The sequence below is a fragment of the Oryctolagus cuniculus genome, chromosome 12 (assembly GCF_964237555.1).
Source record: "Oryctolagus cuniculus chromosome 12, mOryCun1.1, whole genome shotgun sequence".
Classification (NCBI taxonomy): domain Eukaryota; kingdom Metazoa; phylum Chordata; class Mammalia; order Lagomorpha; family Leporidae; genus Oryctolagus; species Oryctolagus cuniculus.
In genome coordinates, this window is record NC_091443.1 from 101850829 (window position 1) to 101868507 (window position 17679).

At 50.5% G+C, this 17679-nt stretch overlaps 1 protein-coding gene and 1 long non-coding RNA gene across 2 annotated transcripts; one reads left to right on the forward strand and one right to left on the reverse strand.

The window, feature by feature from the left end:
• Positions 1 to 7638: 7638 nt before the first annotated feature.
• On the reverse strand, positions 7639 to 12005 carry LOC138844747 (uncharacterized). Its single transcript, XR_011381062.1, has 3 exons — positions 11418 to 12005; positions 10413 to 10586; positions 7639 to 8027 (listed from the first exon to the last, which is right to left on the reverse strand). It is a non-coding gene; the product is annotated as an uncharacterized lncRNA (long non-coding RNA).
• Positions 12006 to 12052: 47 nt separating this feature from the next.
• RAMAC (RNA guanine-7 methyltransferase activating subunit) lies at positions 12053 to 17397 on the forward strand. The gene is made up of 4 exons (XM_002722992.5): positions 12053 to 12216; positions 12693 to 12741; positions 15859 to 16037; positions 16611 to 17397. Exons 3-4 carry the CDS (start codon positions 15868 to 15870, stop codon positions 16795 to 16797), a joined length of 357 nt encoding a protein of 118 aa, XP_002723038.1. The 5' UTR covers positions 12053 to 12216; positions 12693 to 12741; positions 15859 to 15867; the 3' UTR covers positions 16798 to 17397.
• The last annotated feature ends 282 nt before the right edge of the window (positions 17398 to 17679 follow it).

A 17679-nucleotide genomic window follows, 5' to 3' on the forward strand; every position in this document is an offset into this window, starting at 1 on the left:
AGTTGGTCTCGAGACCATAAAATCCTAAGAATTTTTACGTTGGGCTTTTCCCTAGAGTTCTAACCGAAAGGAAGCAAAATGCGAAACAAACGTCGTACCTCTGTGTTTAGTTTGCAAAAATGAGCAAATCCAGGCAAAATGTTAAAGAGGAACAGGGCATGGTTGCCATGGAGAAAGAACGCGCTTGCAGTTCATTTCTGGCTGCTGGAGACTTCGTCTCGCAGAGGCAGCTGGCCCCTGCCAGCCCCCAGGGCACGCATGCTCTCAGGGGGAACATACCGTCCCCGGTGTCAGCGCAGAGGGGCGCCTGGGACTCCCCGGATGTGAGGTCTGCTTCTTTTCCTAGCCCTTTGTCGGATTCACCTTCCCTCTGACTCACTCTCGTCAATGTTTATCTCTGTATTTGCCAACTGTTGCAATTGGTGCTTCAACTGTTCAGGCCATCTGCTCGGAGAAAACTTTGAGATTATGTCACACCATTCAGAAGCTCCGATCACGCAGCGAGAGGGTTGGAGGAGACCTTACAAGTCAGCAAGCCTACGGCTGTCATCTGTGTGTTCCCGGCTGCTTCTTCCCCGCCTCACGTGTGTCCGTCTCGGCGCTAGGCGCTGCAGAGGCCGGGACATCCATCACGCATGCTCCTCGGACTCCTGGCACGTGCACTACTCCAGCAGGGCAGAAGGACGTCAAAACAGAAAGCTTCAACGGAGTCACGCGGGCGCCCACTGGATACAGGGGAGCCCGGGAGGTGACCTGAGCCTTCTTACACTCGCGTGGCTAAGCGATCTAAGTGGGAGGAAGGGAGTGGGAGGAGAAACACAAAATGCCCACCCGCTCTAGACACGTAAAACTGGAGAGAGTTGGCATTTAGCCTAAACGGTTAAGACACCCACGCCCCACACTGGAGTATCTGGGCTGGATTCCCAACTCTGGCTCCTAATTTCAACTTCCCGCCAACAAAGACGTTGAAAGGTAGTGGTGATGCTCAGTGGGGGTCCTGCCACCCATGTGGGAGATCTGGATTGAGTTTCTGGCTGGGCACAGCCCCAGCCGTTGCAAGCATTTGGGGACTGAACCCGTGGATGAGCAGAGTTCTCTCTCCATCTCTCTGCCTCTCAGATGAGTAACAAAAATGTAAAAGCAATTGGAGAGGAAGGTGGGTGCTAAATCAGGAAGCATTAACTAAGTGACAGGAAGGTGTTGTGGTGCAGCAGGTTAAGCTGCCACTTTTTTTTTGACAGGCAGAGTGGACAGTGAGAGAGAGAGAGACAGAGAGAAAGGTCTTCCTTTTGCTGTTGGTTCACCCTCCAATGGCCGCCGCGGCCGGCGCACCGCGCTGATCCGACGTCAGGAGCCAGGTGCTTATCCGCATCCCGTATCAGAGTGCCTGGGACCACGTCCCACCTCTGTCTCAGATCCAGCTTGCAGCCATGTGCCTGGGAAGCAGCAGAGGCTGTGTCAAGTACTTGGGGCTCCTGCCACCCATGTAGGAGATCTGGATGGAGTTCTTGACTCCTGGCTTTGGTCTGGTCCAGCCCTGGTTGTGGTAGGCGTTCAGGAAGTGAACCAGCAGATGGAAGATGTCTGTCATTTTGCCTTTCACATAAATAAAAATTTTTTAAAATGGACATTAATTAAGCACCAACTATGGGCTGGCACTGCAGCTCAATAAGCTAATCCTCTGCCTGCGGCGCCGGCACCCAGGTTCTAGTCCCGGTTGGGGCACCAGTTCTGTCCCAGTTGCTCCTCTTCCAGTCCAGCTCTCTGCTGTGGCCCAGGAAGGCAGTGGAGGATAGCTCAAGTGCTTGGGCCCTGCACCTGCATGGGAGACCAGGAGAAGCAGCTGGCTCCTGGCTTCGGATCAGCGCAGTGCACCAGCCGTCGGGGGCTTACAATTGAGGTGATGTAAGCAGACTACAGTAACTATGTGGAAGACGTACAGGAGGAAATCAGCTCCCGAGGGAGGGGCGGGTGAGTGAGGCGGGCGCTATCGAAGACTTCCTGATGGTGACGTAATGGGCTAAGGTGGACCAGAATGGGAAGGGCATGGCAGGCAAAAGGAACAGCATGTGTGGGACCCAGCAGGCTTGGAGGAAGTGCCTTTAGCTCATTGAGGCAGCGTAGATGAGACTGGACCGAGAAGACCCAGCTAGGTCTTGTTGGGTGCTTTGTACCAGGCAGGGGAGCTCGGGATGCACTCCAGACACAGTGAGGGATCACTGAGCAGGGGGTGGATCCAGACGTGATCAATTTTGTGTCTTAGAAAGAACCTGCTCTGAGCTGCCTGTGGACACACAAGCATTGGCTGCGTGAGCATCGGTTCCTGCCTGTGTGTTGCACAATTGCACTCTCTACCAGCAGGCTGGAGACAGGGAGCGACAGGAGGCTGCCCCTGTGGTCTCCGTGAGAAGTGACCAGGGCCAGAGCTAAGAGGGTGACACCAGGGAAAGATGAGGGGTGCTGCCCCCCCACCCCGGGAGATGGTCAGGAGCTGCCGTCCACAGAACTTGGTGAGGGGCTGGGTTGTGCGGGCTGAGAGAAAGGGGGATTCCAGAATGACAGCCGGCTCTCCGAGGCACTGGGGGGGAGTCGTCCTGGAACCCGGAAATCGGGGCAGCTAAGCCAGTTCGGGAAGAAGGAGGAGCCCACGTTCAGACACATGCTGCAGGGGCCTGTTGGGCACCCAGCCAGTCGTTCCTAGTAAGCAGGGGCACCGATGAGTCTACAGCCCGGGCGTGATGGATGGGTGCGGAGAGCCCTGGCTGAGTCATCAGCACAGACAAGCAAGCTGCATCATGGAAGAGGCAGCGTGCGTCGGCCAGAGTCCAGACAGGGCTGCAGGGACACAAGCACTCGTGGGGCGAGCGGAGGAACTGCGGATCAGCTGAGGAGACAGAGACGTGTAGAGTGTACGTGTGTGTGTGTGTGTGTGTACTTCAGTCTTCCACTTCTGAAATGATGATATTTTTAAAAGATTTATTAATATATCTGAAAGGCAGAGTTACAGAAAGAGAGGGAGAGACATAGAGAGAGGTCTTCCATCTGCTAGTTCACTCCCCAAATGGCCACAATGGCCGGAGCTGAGCCAATCCAAAGCCGGGAGCCAGGAGCTTCCTCCGGGTCTTCCACATGGGTTCAGGGGCCCAAGGCCTTGTGCCATCTTCTACTGCTTTCCCAGGCCACAGCAGGGAGCGGGATTGGAATGGAGCAGCCGGGGACAGGAAGTAGTGCTCATATGGGATGCCGGTGCCACAGGTAGAGGCTTACCTTACTATGCCACATTGTTGGCTTCTATTATGATGTTTTGACATCTTAAAAAAACCTTTCTGGGGCAGAAGTTTAGCCTAGTGGTTCAGATAGCTCTGTCCCATATTAGAGTGTCTGGGTTCGAGTCCTGCCTTCAGCTCCTGACTACAACTTCTAATGGGTACTCGGGGGGGGGGGGCAGCAATGATAGCTCACTTAATTTGGTTCCTGCCATCCACGTGGAAGACCTGGATTGAATTCTTCGGCCCCAGCCTGGTCCCAGCCCAGCCCTAGCTGTTGTAGCAATTTGGGGAGTGAACCAATGGATGAAAACTTCTCTCTCTCTCTCTCAAATAAACAAAAAAATAAACAAATACATTTTAAAAAACCCAAAGCCATTCTGATTAGGAAGAAGTTGCCTTTCTTACCCTGGCTAGCTAATTCTTAGACATAACAAAGGGTCCAGCCAGGCGCACGCCTTCGACATGCACACCGCACAACCAGAGCTACGTGGGTCTCCATGTGGGCCAGACTCCACAGGAGACCATCCCAGGACCCGCTCCCAGGCGCTGTGTCCTCCAAATGACTCAAACTAGCCAGGCCCAGGCTGCGCACCCCCCGCCGCCTTGCCTTTCCCACAGACACCGTGGCATCGCCTCCAGCCTGATTCTCTCCCCTTGCTCCTGTCTCCTGCCATCTGACCACCGCGGTGTCTCCCCCATGGGGTCCTGCATGGCGTGCTGTGCCTCCTCTCCCAAGACCCCACGAGTATAATAAGCTCTACGGTTCTGAGCCTCTCGTGTGCCGCACCTGACTGACCCCCACAACAGAGAATAACAGATCACAAAAACAAACAATGACAACGACAACAACAACAAAATAGTGGCTCCCGGTGGAGGAGAACCACGAGAAACTCGGAGACAAAGTGAGAAGAAAGGTTCAGGGAGAAAAGGGACAACAGCGTCGAATGCTGCCCAGATAGGATATGAACCGAAGATGCTGGACAGAGTGTTGCCTGTGACCCTAGGTCAGCTTCTCCCCAGGGAACTTAGCCCGAGAGATTTCAGAGGGGTGCCTGAGGACAGAACCCCGCAGTGGTGGATGGGAGAGGAAGGCAAGTGTCAGAGGCTCCCCTGGCCGGGGAAAGGAGATCCGAGCACTTCAGGGCAGGGTGTCAGCTTTGTGTTGAGACTGAAGAAACTGGAGCAAGTGTGGCAGCAGCCAGTCAAGAGGGAGAGCTGAAAACAGAGAGAGGGAAGGAGCAGGTGTAGGAGCAGCCTGAGGAAGAGCAGGGGGTGCCCCGACCAAAGGCACTGGAAGCAGCAAGAGTGTAGGTGTGGGATGGGGGAGTCGAGGGAATAAATGTGGAGGCCTCCACCTTATCAGCAAAATAAGAAGCAAGGGATGGAAGGGGAGGCCCAGAGAAGGTGCCCATAACCCACAGGAGGTGGGATTTGAACCCAGTTTCTAGACTCCTCGTCAGGTGCTCCTTCTGTTCCTATGCCTTACTCTCCACGTTGAGGACACGTGCGTGTCCTGAACAGCTGCGTTAAGAAGGGGCTTTTGTGCTTTTACGAAGACCGCTGGGTAAGAGTGTCTGCACACATGGGCATAACAGGCTCATCCGTCACCAAGGACAGCACGCTTAGCGAGACCCTGGGATGGGGACCCAGAAGACTTGCCCTCAGGAAGACAGCAGGGGTCCCTCGCCTGGCAAGGATCCTGACTCACTCATCCCACTTTGGAGACCTCAGAAATACTTCTGACACTCGAACAGTGATTATCACTCCCCTGCAAGATTCTGGAAAGTGAGCTGGAGGAGAGAGTCGGCGGCGTGGCAGGAGGAGAGAGTCGGCGGCGTGGCAGAAGGACTGGTTGAGGGTGAGCTCCCGACAAGACTCTTTGGCTCGCTCCACATTTCCAAGGCCCCTTCGAAGTGTGTCACTGTTATCTTGTGAGGAGGTGGATGGGACCAATACACCGAAGTGGACGACAAGAAGTATCCAGTGCGGTAAACGCAGAAATCAGACGCACACACGTAGAAGGGTGCTGGAGGTTAGAGCCATCACTTGGCCTTGGATGAGCCCTGGCAAATGGATTAGGAATAGGCAGATACTGCGCAAGTCGAGGCCAAATAGCTTTCATTTACAGAACACAGTTTGTACTACCATTTATACTGGTGCAGCATGAGGGAAGAGGAAAGTCAGAGTTAACAACAGGAAAATATCTTACTCCAACCCAGTAAGTCCAAGTCATAGCTTTAAAAAAAAAGCTATTTATTTATTAGAGAGAGAGAGAGAGAGAGATCGTCTATCCCTGGCTTATTCCCCAAATAGCTGCAATGGCTGGGGCTGGACTGGGCTGAAGCCAGGAGCCAGGAGCTTCTTCCAGGACTCCCACACTTATGCAGGAACCCAAGCACTTGGGTCATCTTCTCTTGCTTGCCCAGGTGCATTAGCAGGGAGCTGGATTGGAAGCGGAGCAGCCGAGGCTCAAACCAGTGCCCATATGGGACGCCATTGCCACAGGCAGTGACTTCACCCATTATGCCACAGCACCAGCCCCAATTCATACCTTTTTAATCTCCAAGATTTTTCTACCTTTCCTTCTGTGCCTTTTGTCAATGATGTAAAGTGGCTCCTGCAGTAAACAGTCATAGCAGGTGTCCTAGGAGAAGTCCCTTACACAGGACGGCGATGAGGTTGACTGGGTTAGGGCTTTGGAATCTGTGACCAAACAGCTCCAGGTAGCCAAATGCATGGGACTATAGATGCGACTCCAAACAATGCACCCTGTAACTTGAAATGTTTTCTTGGAGAGTAAACAGTTATGTAACTTCTAATAGTAACTTTAATTATTCTTGACATTCACAGGGCAACCCTCCTTCACTTGAGTCCACACTGCTTTGTATATGTAATAATTCTCCCAGCAACCTTATAAAGCAGAGAGATGACAAGGATCATTATTCTTATTTTGCCGAAGATCAGATTAGGGCAGGGAAAGATGACAAGATTTGCTCGTATCAGAAAAAACAAGTGGAAAGCTGTCATCAAAAATATTTTGTTTGGCCAATTAACTTATTGAGTTTCATCCACGTTTAGTTCTGTGGAGGATGGACAGCGTGTCTGTGGAGGAGGGGAACGGTGGTTTGAGCAACACAATATAAAGACAGAGCACTTGGAGTCTACAGTTCCCACTCTGTTCCACACAGAAGCGACATTTTGACATTGGAAACAGTCAGGGAACTACAAATTCAGTGACCTCTGCCTTATCCCAGAAGTTAAATATTCATGTACTCATTTAGGCAGGGACTGGATGTTAAAAAATAGGAGGGAGGAGCCGGCGCTATGGCATAGCAGGTAAAGCAGCCACCTGCAGCGCCGGCATCCCCTGTGGGCGCTGGTTCAAATCCCGGCTGCTCCACTTCCGATCCAGCTCTCTGCTGTGGCCTGGGAAAGCAGTAGAAGATGGCCCAAGTCCTTGGGTCCCTGCAACTGTGTGGGAGATCTGGAAGAAACTCCTCAGCACAGCTCCGACTATCGTGGCCAATTAGGGAATGAACCAGGAGATGGAAGACTCTCTCTCTCTCTCTGCCTCTCCTTCTTTCTGTGTAACTCAGACTTTCAAATAAATAAATAAATCTTAAAAAAAAAATAGGGGAGAGCATTTGGCACATTGGCTGGAGCCCCTGACTGGGATGCTGGTATCCCATTATCAGAGTGCCTGGTTCAAGTCCCGATACTCCACGTCTGATCCAGCTTCCTGTTAACACACATACTGGCAGGCAGCAGATGATGGCTTAAGCACTTGAGTCTCTGCCACCCATGTAGGAGCCAGATGGAGTTCTGGACTCCTGACTTCCGTCTGGCCTAGTCTTCGCTGTTATGAGCATTTGGGAAGTGAACCAGCAGATGGGAGATTCTCTCTCTCTCTCTGCCTTACAAAAACAAAATGAAAATAAGTTAAAATAAACTTTCTAAATATTCAGTTTTTTCTTTCTTCTTTTTTTTTAAAGATGTATTTATTTATTTGAAAGTCAGAGTTACAGAGAGAAAGAGAGGCAGAGGCAGAAAGAGAGAGAGAGAGTTCTTCCATCCGCTGGTTCACTCCCCAATTGGCCGCAATGGCTGGAGCTGTGCCAATCCGAAGCCAGGAGCCAGGAGCTTCTTCTGGGTCTCCCATGTGGATGCGGGGGCCCAAGGACTTGGGCCATCTTATACTGCTTTCCCAGGCCATAGCAGAGAGCTGGATCAGAAGTGGAGCAGCCGGGACACAAATGGGGGCCAAAGGGGATGCTGGCACTGCAGGCGGCGGCTTTACCTGCTATGCCGCAATGCCAGCCCCAAAATATTTGTCGCTCCCTTGCCCGCAAAGGAATGACGTTGCTGCGGCTTATCGGTCTTGGTAGACTTTTATTTAAACAGGATAGAAAAAGAAACCCTTGAGCAAGGGGAGCTCCGGAAGAAAGGGGAAGCTCCTGTTACTATTCCACGAACGGCTTATATAGTATACATTGCAGAAGCATGTAATGCAAGCTTAGTCCATGCTACAGTCCATGCGGCGGCGCTCCAATCGGGTGCCTGATCATGCACAGTCCATGCGCTCCTTGTCCAACCATAAAGGTGATCACGTGTCTTCATCCAATCAAGCTCCTGGTCACGTAGCAGGCGGCTCGGACGCCAGCAGAAAGCTTATCGTTGCTCCACCTGGTGTTTTCTCAACTCTTGGTCAGCGGGAAAAGAAGTATGGGAAGTCCCAAGGCCGTAGTTGTAGACTCAACCCTGGGGTTATGGAAAGGTCCCGATATCGCAGCTCAACAGAACCCGTAAACATCCACACGGCAGTAACTATTGCAAACGGTCAGCAAGCTAAGCCTTAGCATGTGGGCCCATGGCCGGCTCATGGGTCCCCACAATATTCATTCCTGATAGGAGGGGACAGTGTGAGAGACTTCCTGAGATAAAACCTATATACTGACACTCTCTGCTGATGCTGTATAGAAGAGCCCGTTTTTCTCTGCCCCAGCCCTAACAATTCCTCACAACCACAGGTATTCACTTTTTAAATTATCTTCTGCTAGAATGTAAGCCCCATGAAGGCAAGACTTTTATCTTTATTCTCCGATGTTTTCAATACCTGGAATGGTGCCTGGAATATAAAAGGCACTCTAAAATATTTGTTAAACCAATAAAAGAATGCCTAATGGTTCTTAGTTCCAGTTCCCGCCTTTGATCACGTGCATGACGCTGGAGAAGATATTTCCTTTCCAGGGATATCATTTGAACAACAAAATATTCAGCCAGAAAATCCCCTCCAATGATTCGACGTGTATGTACACAGTGAACCGTGTGTGTAACGAATCAGTCACTGGCTAACCATCACGTGTCCTGGCTGCCGGCACTTCCTGGTTCCCTTTTTCCTGTGCAGAGAACTTACTACCTCGTGAGCCCTGCCTCTCCGAGAAGGGGACCAGAGGCTCACCCAGCCAGCTAGGGTTGAGCCCTACGACTTGGGTTCTGCCTGGGAGATGCACTTCCGGTAGTTTTAAAAGGTAACAGAAGGCAACTGTGCAATCTTCTTGCTTGCAGGGAGGCCGCAGGCACACAGTCTGTGCTCTCCAGGGCCTCCCTAACCCCTGGGTGCACAAGGCTGGGCTGTGTCCCAGAGCAGCTGGGGCTCTGCTGGTGTCGTCTCCAGGTGTGACTTGGGCTTGGGGCTGATATTCCTGTCTACATGGCCCCTAAGCCACTCATCTCAAGGTTCCACCCAGGTCCCCCATGTGGGTGCAGGAGCCCAAGCACTTGAGCCATCATCCACTGCTTTTCCAGGTGCATTAGCAGGGAACTGGATGGGAAGTGGAGCAGCTGGAACTCAAATTGGTACTCCAATATGGAATACCAGTGTCCTGGATGGTGTCTTACCCTGCTACGCAACAATGATAGCCCTTCTATTTTTTTCTTTTGTAGAGCTGTGAAACTGAAATTAGGTTAATTTGTAATGTTGCTGGAAGATGAAACCTTGAGCTGATACCTTAATTCCTATTGTGGAGGAAGATAATAAGAGATAGCAAAATGAAGTACAAAAAGGAAACCTTTCTCCTACTATCCACAGGCCTAAGGAAATTACAGCCCAGCAGGATATAATAACTGACACTCTAACAATGAACTTTGGTTCCAGAGATTAAATTATGGCCTACATACTCAGTGTGGTTTTTCCACAGAAATATTGTATTTAAATACCTTTCTATCAAAAATGGTTCCACTGAAAACGTGCTGATGCTCAAAGCCTAAGTGTCAGTCATTTAGAAAATTGCAGACTAACTGATGTCAGAAAATGAGATGGAATAATTGACAAGATCTCAGTTTGAGACGACTTTATGGGTAGGTCTAGTCTTGTCTAAAATTTTGAAAACTGGTTGGAATACCTAAGGCCCCTCACAGACTCTCAGAAGGCTAGGAGCTCCTAAGTGCCACACACACATTTAAGGGAAAGAAACACATTCTCTACAGGGAAAGTCCTTATTACTTACAAACAACACCTAATGGTCACAAAGAAACACACAAGCTGCCCTACAATAATCCCCCCTTTCCAAATATCCTCCCTCGCTCCTGTACCAGGTGGGGAGACGTTTTTCTTCGTTTTTCAGTTGTTACATTGCTCCTCTTCAAGTTTTAATTTCCTATCCTTGCCTCCTAAATATGGATATTTCCTGAGGCGTAGGCCCTGGCTTCTGCTCTCCTCTATAAATACTCTCCCTTGGAAAGATCATAGACACAGATGAAGCTGTTGTTTCCCCATGATGACTCACACATTTACATATTTGGGCACAGCCTCCTCTTCCTGAGCTTTAGGCTTGCATTTGTAACAACCCCATACAAGATTTCTCTTGGATGTTTCACTACCATCTCAAATTTTACAATTCGTGTGAGCTCTGAGCTCATTTTTGTCCTAAATTCAGCTTAGAATAACCTATAACTATAACCCCTGATTATCCATTTTCAGTCCGAAGTTCCCAGGCTGAAGGATTTGGAATATCTCCTGATTCTTACCAATTTTTTCTCCCATCAACCACTTAGTTACTAAGGATAGTACCACTCAATTACTGTGTTTGGTTTGATTTCTTTTTTTTTTTTTTTTTTTTTTTTTTTTTTTTTTTTTTGACTTACCTATTTGAGAGGCAGAGTTACAGAGAGAGAGAGGTCTTCCATCTGCTGGTTCACCCCCCAAATGGCCACAATGGTTGGAGATGGGCCGATCCAAAGCCAGGAGCCAGGAATTTCTTCTGAGTCTCCCACGTGGGTGCAGGGACCCAAGCACTTGGGCCATCTTCTACTGCTTTCCTAGGCCATAGTAGAGAGCTGGATTGGAAGAGGAGCAGCCGGGACACAGATGGGTACCTATATGGGATGCTGGCACCACAGGCAGACATAACCTACTACACCACAGTGTCAGTCCCAACTTTTGTCTTAATACCTCTCACTTTTACTAACCAACACCAAGACTATCATATCCCCCATCCTAAACACTTTTGCTAAATAAATGTTTCTAAAGCAGGGCTTGAAACATTCATAGTTCCATCATTCACTTCACAAATATTTACTGTTTACTTCATATAAAGCACAAATACTACAAATCCAACATAGAGATGGATTTGATAAAAAGCTTATGCAATCTGCCCAGATGTGTACATGAGGAATCTTAGTTCAAAATTAGTGGAAATAATTAAACACACAAAGTGCAGAAAGTATGGTGGCCTTTCAGTAGAAAGAAAATTCTTTCTATAAAGAGACGTCACTTTGTAAAGCTTTAAAGAATCGATAGATTTCCAGCATCCGAGGAGCCGGCATCGTGGATTCGAGTCCCAGCTGCCACCCACAATGCATCACATAGCAGAGCACTGGTTCGAGTCCCAGCTGCTTTGCTTCCTACCTCGCTCCCTGCTAACGCGCCTGGGAAAAGCAGCAGAGGATGGCCCAAGTGCTTGGGCCTGTGCCACCAGGTGTGAGACCAGGATGGCGTTCCAGGCTCCTGCCTTCAGCCTGGCCCAGCCCTGGGTGTGGCGGCCACTGGGGGAGTGAACCAGCAGATGGAAGATCCCTCTCTCTCCCTCCCTCCATCGAGCTGCCTTTCAAATGAAGTAATTCAACCTTAAAATAAAGATGAATTCCAACCTCCGGGGGTGGTAAGGGCATTCCACGCAGAAGGGGACATGAACCATGCACAGAAACATGGCCAATGGCTCACGCATGAAGTACTCCGCGTGGTTTGGTTCACCACGGATGGAGGAAGAGCGGCAAACAAGGTCAGCGCTTTAAACCCAAGTTCATAAACTTGGCCTTGGCTGGCAGGGGGCAGTGGGGTGCGGCTAGAGGCCGGGGGTCCTGACAACGGTGTTGCATCTGAGGTGTCAGGGCGTGGTCACGGGAACTCCCGTGAGGCGGGGACGGCGGGCGTGGGGCGCGGATGGAGGCCAGAATTTGCTGCCAGGGGAGCACGACCGGCCGTGGCCACGGTCTTCACCGCCCGTTCTCGCCTCCTGCTCTCCTCGGACTCCTGCACCGCGCGGCCGGAAGTCAACTTTCCTCCCTCTCCCGCCAATTTCCACAATCTCCACCCTTATCGCCACCGCTTCCCAGCCAAGGGGACTTCATCGACGGCGACGTGTCTTCCCGCCCAGCCACTAGGCAGGCTGACGGCGCTGAGACGGCATCACCCGCAGTGGGCCAGGTCCAAGCCCGCGCCGCCATCGGAGCCGAAGGGCGGGGGGAGTGAGCCCTGGATATCGCGAGACTTCCGGGTCGCGCCCGCTCGGCCTGCCGGAAGCGGAAGTCAGGCGGCCGTGGGACGCCAGCGGAAGAGGCTCCGTTACCTTGGAGAGCGAAGTCTGTGTGTGCTGGGGCCGGGGCCGCTTCTGTTGCGGAACTCGCCGGCGGGGTCCGGCTAGAGCTGGGTGGACGCAGCCCTTAGCGGGTGAGTGGCCGGGTCCGAGCGGCGGGGAGGCGGGAGGCGGCGCGCCGAGCTGCGGGGCTGGCCAGGTGTCCCCGGGGAGTGCGGCGAGAGGAGCAGCTGGGATGGACGGCGCTTCGGGAGGGAGGAGAGGTGTCCGAGGCGCTGTCAGGGCGAGCTCTCGATCCGCGGCTTCCCTGGGCTCCGCGTCCCACGGGTCGTTCCCAGGGTTCAGTAGCCCGGAGCCAGAGTTCCCTGCGGGTTCATCGCGGCAAGCCTGCCTCCCTCCCGCTCGCTCGCTCCCTTTTTTTTTAAACCCTGCTCCATGTAGCTCGTTCCTTTGGGAGGCCGGGAGTCAGGCCTGGTCGCTGCGGTGGTAGGGTTGGGAGTGCTTGGACCGCTTCCCGTCGTCCGAGGCCCGCATGTCCCAGCCCCTTCCCCACCCCTTTGGAGGATCTCCAGTCTCCAACTTTTTTTTTTTTTTCATTTTCCCGCCACAGATTGAAACGATCTAAACATTGAACGGTACAGCTGCCTCGAATACTTGGGGTAAGGAAAGCTTGGATCGGTAAAAATCTGTGCTTTGAATCTTGTTCTCTTAAGTAACGGTATTTGGTGACTTGGGGGGACTCGTGGGAGAACCCGGAGTAGCACATTTTTCCTTACGACGTTTGCTGCCCGAGAGAATTAGGTACGGGGTATCTTTCCAGTGATTTCTGTGACCCCCGTAGAAACGCAGGCGCGATTTTAGTCGGCTCCCTTGATTTTAAACTCATTTTCTGTGTTTGAGAATTTGACCTGAGCTTGCCCGTCCTGGACGTGTGGAGAGTCTGGTCTTTGCCAACGCTTACTCCCTGGGAGCAGCAGCCTGAGAGGCAGATGCGTAGATAAGAGTTTCCTGCAGCCAGACAGTCCTTGTGGTCTCATTCTGTTGGGATGAGGGTAGCGGCAGGAATGTGATAATTATTTATCTAGGTGGGGTTTGGAGGAAAGATAAACCGAAGCTGTCTTCTGGTATCACATCCTCTTGGCTGCAAACTTCAATTAGAAGGTGAATTAATGCAGGAAGAAAAATAATTGGAGGATGTCCGATAAGACATTTAACATTTCAGCAAGATGTAAAATAGGCCCCAAACATAAAATAGGCTTGAGGAGTCTTGAGACCATGAGCAGAACGATGGGGCCTCGTTAAGGAGGAAGGCCTGTTTGCTTTGGTTTTCACACCTGTCCTGCATTCTCAGTTTTTCTCCTTTTTATTGATTCTCTTCCTCTCTCATAAAAGCTTCAGCAGATTTGAGAGAAGGGAGAGACAGGTCTTCCATCTGCTGGTTTACTCCCTAAATGGCTGCCACGGCCAGGGCTTGGCCAGGCTGAAGCCAGGAGCTTCTTCCAGGTCTCCCACATGGGTGCAGGGCCCAAGGACTTGGGCCATCCTCCACTGCTTTCCCAGGCCACAGCAGAGAGCTGGATTGGAAGTGGAGCAGCCGGGACATACTGGATGCCCTAGAGTTCCTCTTCCTAGTTACCTTTGGATCTGTTGGAGTCCTGCTTCAGTCCTACTACTCTACAGTACTCACTGGCTGGGGCCAGCACTGTGGCGTCGTAGGCTAAGCCTGTGGCTCTGACGCCAGCATCCCATATGGACACTGGTTCAAGTCCTGGCCACTCCATTTCTGATCCAGCTCTCTGCTATGGCCTGGGAAAACAGTAGAAGATGGCTCAGGTGCTTGGGCTCCTGCACACGTGTGGGAGACCTGGAAGAAGCTCCTGGCTCCTGGCTTCAGATCAGCCCAGCTCTGGCTGTTGCAGCCATTTGGGGAGTGAATCAGTGGATGGAAGACCTTTCTCTCTGTTGGTCCCTCTCTCTGTCTGAACTTTACTTCTCAAATAAATCTTTAAAAAAAGTAAAGTACTCACTGCCTAATGACTACATTCATTTAATTATCTATTTTATTTATTTATTTATTTATTTTGACAGGCAGAGTGGACACTGAGAGAGACAGAGAGAAAGGTCTTCCTTTTGCCGTTGGTTCACCCTCCAATGGCCGCCGCGGCCAGCGCGCTTCAGCCAGCGCACCGCGCTGATCTGATGGCAGGAGCCATGTGCTTCCTCCTGGTCTTCCATGGGGTGCAGGGCCCAAGCACCTGGGCCATCCTCCACTGCACTCCCTGGCCACAACAGAGAGCTGGCCTGGAAGAGGGGCAACCGGAACAGAATCCGGCGCCCCGACCGGGACTAGAACCCGGTGTGCCGGTGCCGCAAGGCAGAGGATTAGCCTAGTGAGCCACGGCGCCGGCTAATTATCTTTTTTTGATACTTTTTTTTAAAGATTTATTTTATTTGTTTGAAAGAGTTCCAGGGGGAGTGAGAGAATAAAGCTGTTACTCCCCAAACTGCAATGGCCGGGGCTGGGCCAGGCTGAAGCCAGGAGCTTGCTCTGGCTCTGCCACAGGTGTGCAGGGCCCCAGGCACTTGGGCTGTCCTCCACTGCTTTCCCAGGTGTATCAGCCGGGAGCTGGATTGGCAGTGGGGCAGCTGTGACTGGAACTGGCACCCGTATTGGATGTCAATGTTTGCAGGTGGTGGCTTAACTCACTGTTCCGCAGCACTGGCTGCGATATTCTTCTTCCACCTTGTCCATTCCTACAGCGGTCACCGCCACCAACATTGCTGCTGTCTCCCAAGTTCATCTCCACCTGCCCTTACTGGTGGGTAGTTAACTGGGAGCGGACTCTTCGTTTGGATGGACGGACCAAAACTGACTTCAGACAGTGTGTGTCCTTGCCCACCTTTCTTCGTGGCACCAGAATCCGTCCACTCATTTCACCAGAGGCCTGGGTGTTCCCGTTTTCACGTCTGTTCTCACATCCAGTCAGACTAGTTCTTCCTGGAATTCTTTGAAAACTGTTTTAATAATTCCTACCTCAGATTGCGTTGATGGCGTATTGCCTAGATTGTTGCAGTAATCTACTCTGTTAGAAAAGCAGTCCTTCGAAATGATAAATTTCCTCTTGAGACTTCTTTATTTAGCTGTAACTCCTCATCGTCCACCCGAGAGGCAAAGTTGTTGCTGTCTCTTCACGCTCGCTTCTTGACATTCTCTGTCTTTATGTTTACGTCACATCTGTCTCTTGTGCTTGACTGGGGGCCCTTTGGGGACGGAGTCCATGTTACATTGTGCATATTTTTATTTCATCGTAGTTAGCACATTGCCTGGAATGTAGTAGCCAAGAAATGTTGAATTCAATATCTAAAGGCTACGTTAAGTTAGCTCAGAGGTGGGCAGTTACAGTGCCACTGGGGAGCGCCCAGTTCAAGTCCCCGCTCCTCTGCCTCCGTCCAGCTTCCTGCTGATAGCACACCGGGAGGCAGCAGTGATGGCTCAGGTGCTCACTTGGTCCCTGCAGCGACCTGGGAGACCCAGATTGAGTTCTGGCCTCTTGGCTTCGGCCTGGCCCAGGCCTGGCTGTTGTGGGCTTTTGGGGAATGACCCAGTGGAGGGAAGATCTGTGTCTCTGTGTCTCTGCCTTTCAATAAAATGAGAATGAAAGCCCACAAAGACTTTTAGTGATACTCTGCCTAAAATTGTTCTGTTTGTCATAATCTGGTAAGATGATGTTGATGTTTTTAAAATTTCTAATACAAACATCTTAACAACTGTGCAGAATTTCAGAATGACTGACACTTCCGAAGCTGTTAAAAATTTTGAAGAGATGTTTGCCAGTAGATTCACAGAAGATGACAAAGAATACCAGGCATATCTGAAACGCCCCCCTGACACCCCTCCCATTGTTGAGGAATGGAGTAGCAGAGGAGGCGGGGGCCAGAGGAATCGAGGCAATTGGTATGTATTACTTCAGAAGAATAAAGGAGGCGCCTATGGGGGCGTGGCTTTATCCGCTAGACCGTACAGGCGGCAGCCAGTGTTTGTAGGATGGCCTAGTGCCCCGCACAGGCAGTGCTTGATAAATAACTTGCTTTAACATTTTGCCAGCGCTGTATTCCTTCTTTTGCTGTGTGGCGTGTGTGTGTGTGTGTGTAAGAAAAGAAGGAATTGTTTTGACTTTACTTTAGCAAGAAGTTTATAAAATTGAAGTTATTCTGTCTAATAATTCACACTGCTTTTGTACAGTTGAACAGATTTCAGTTTGGTTCAGAAATGGCCCTCTTGGTTTTGGTTTATGTTGTAGTCTGCCTGTTTCTCTGCAAGGTGTTTCCACTCCTGCACTGGAGGGACGGTTTAAGTCTTAGAACGTAGGGAGTGACTGCTGCTGTAATGCTCTGCAGAGAAAAAGTTTTTAACTTCCATTTGCTGTGTATTAGATTGAGAAATCAAGTGCACTGAATTGGATTTGTCATTTGTTTTTTTTTTTTTTTTTTACAAGGGAAGTTAAAAAACCTTTTTGTTTTGTTGTAGGTTGCAAGATAACAGACAGTTTAGAGATAGGGACGGCCGACGAGGGTGGCCGGGTGATGGTCGGTCGGATCCGTGGCGCGGCCGGTCCTGGGGTAACAGTTACCCGCAGCAGAGGCAAGAGCCCTACTACCCCCACCAGTACGGACACTGCGGCTACAACCAGCAGCCTCCCTACGGTTACTACTGATAGAAATGTCCGCCGCTTTTAATAAAAACATCGCCTCATTACCATGCCAAGAGCTTGTGTGTCTTCTCCCGGTCGTGGTTGTACATCCTGTTTCAGGGAACGGATGATTGTTTGGAACTTGAGACTTTTAATAGATCTTACCAGAGAGATGTGATGGTTGCTGAGAATGAAAACTGCCCCTGCAGACATGCCGGCTTGCTCTGACATCTGCCTCAGGGTCTCCTTTGTCTCGTGCCCTGGCACTGCTTCAAGTTTGGTAAATTTGTTTGACTGCTGGGAGTTCTTACTTTGTTTTACACAGAAATCAATTTTAAAGTAGAACATGCTTGCCTTTACTTTGAAAACAATGGAGCACCCATATCCTTAGATGTGCTCATCTCTACAGCTCTGCAGAGGCGGCTGCAGTTAGTTTATGAGTGCATAGCTGTGCCTGCTTGAATATAATACCAATAATTGAAAGGTAAAGCAAGTGTATATGTCTTGACTTTTTTGATAACTGTGGTGCTGTGTGATTACTTATTCTAAGGGTGAGAGTTAGCTTCACAATTGTCTTGGTCTGTTTTTAGAGGAAAATAATAAAGCTACACAGTGTGGAAGGAATTGTGTTTCAGTGTCCTGATCTCATGGTGGATGGGATTAGGGCAGCAGCATTTTCTATGGAATTTAAGGCTTTTTCCTAACTAAAATTTAGCAGGTCAGATTCACATGTTATACAAAAGTTTAACTCTGTATTCAAACTTTTCGTCTGTATTCTGACTTATTTTGGTATTTAATGTGGGTTAACTTCATAATGTTACATTCACTTCCAAATGTGCACCTTGGCTGCATCCTCTTCTGTGAACACCCTGAAGCTATCGCTTCCTGTATGAGGAGCCATTCTAT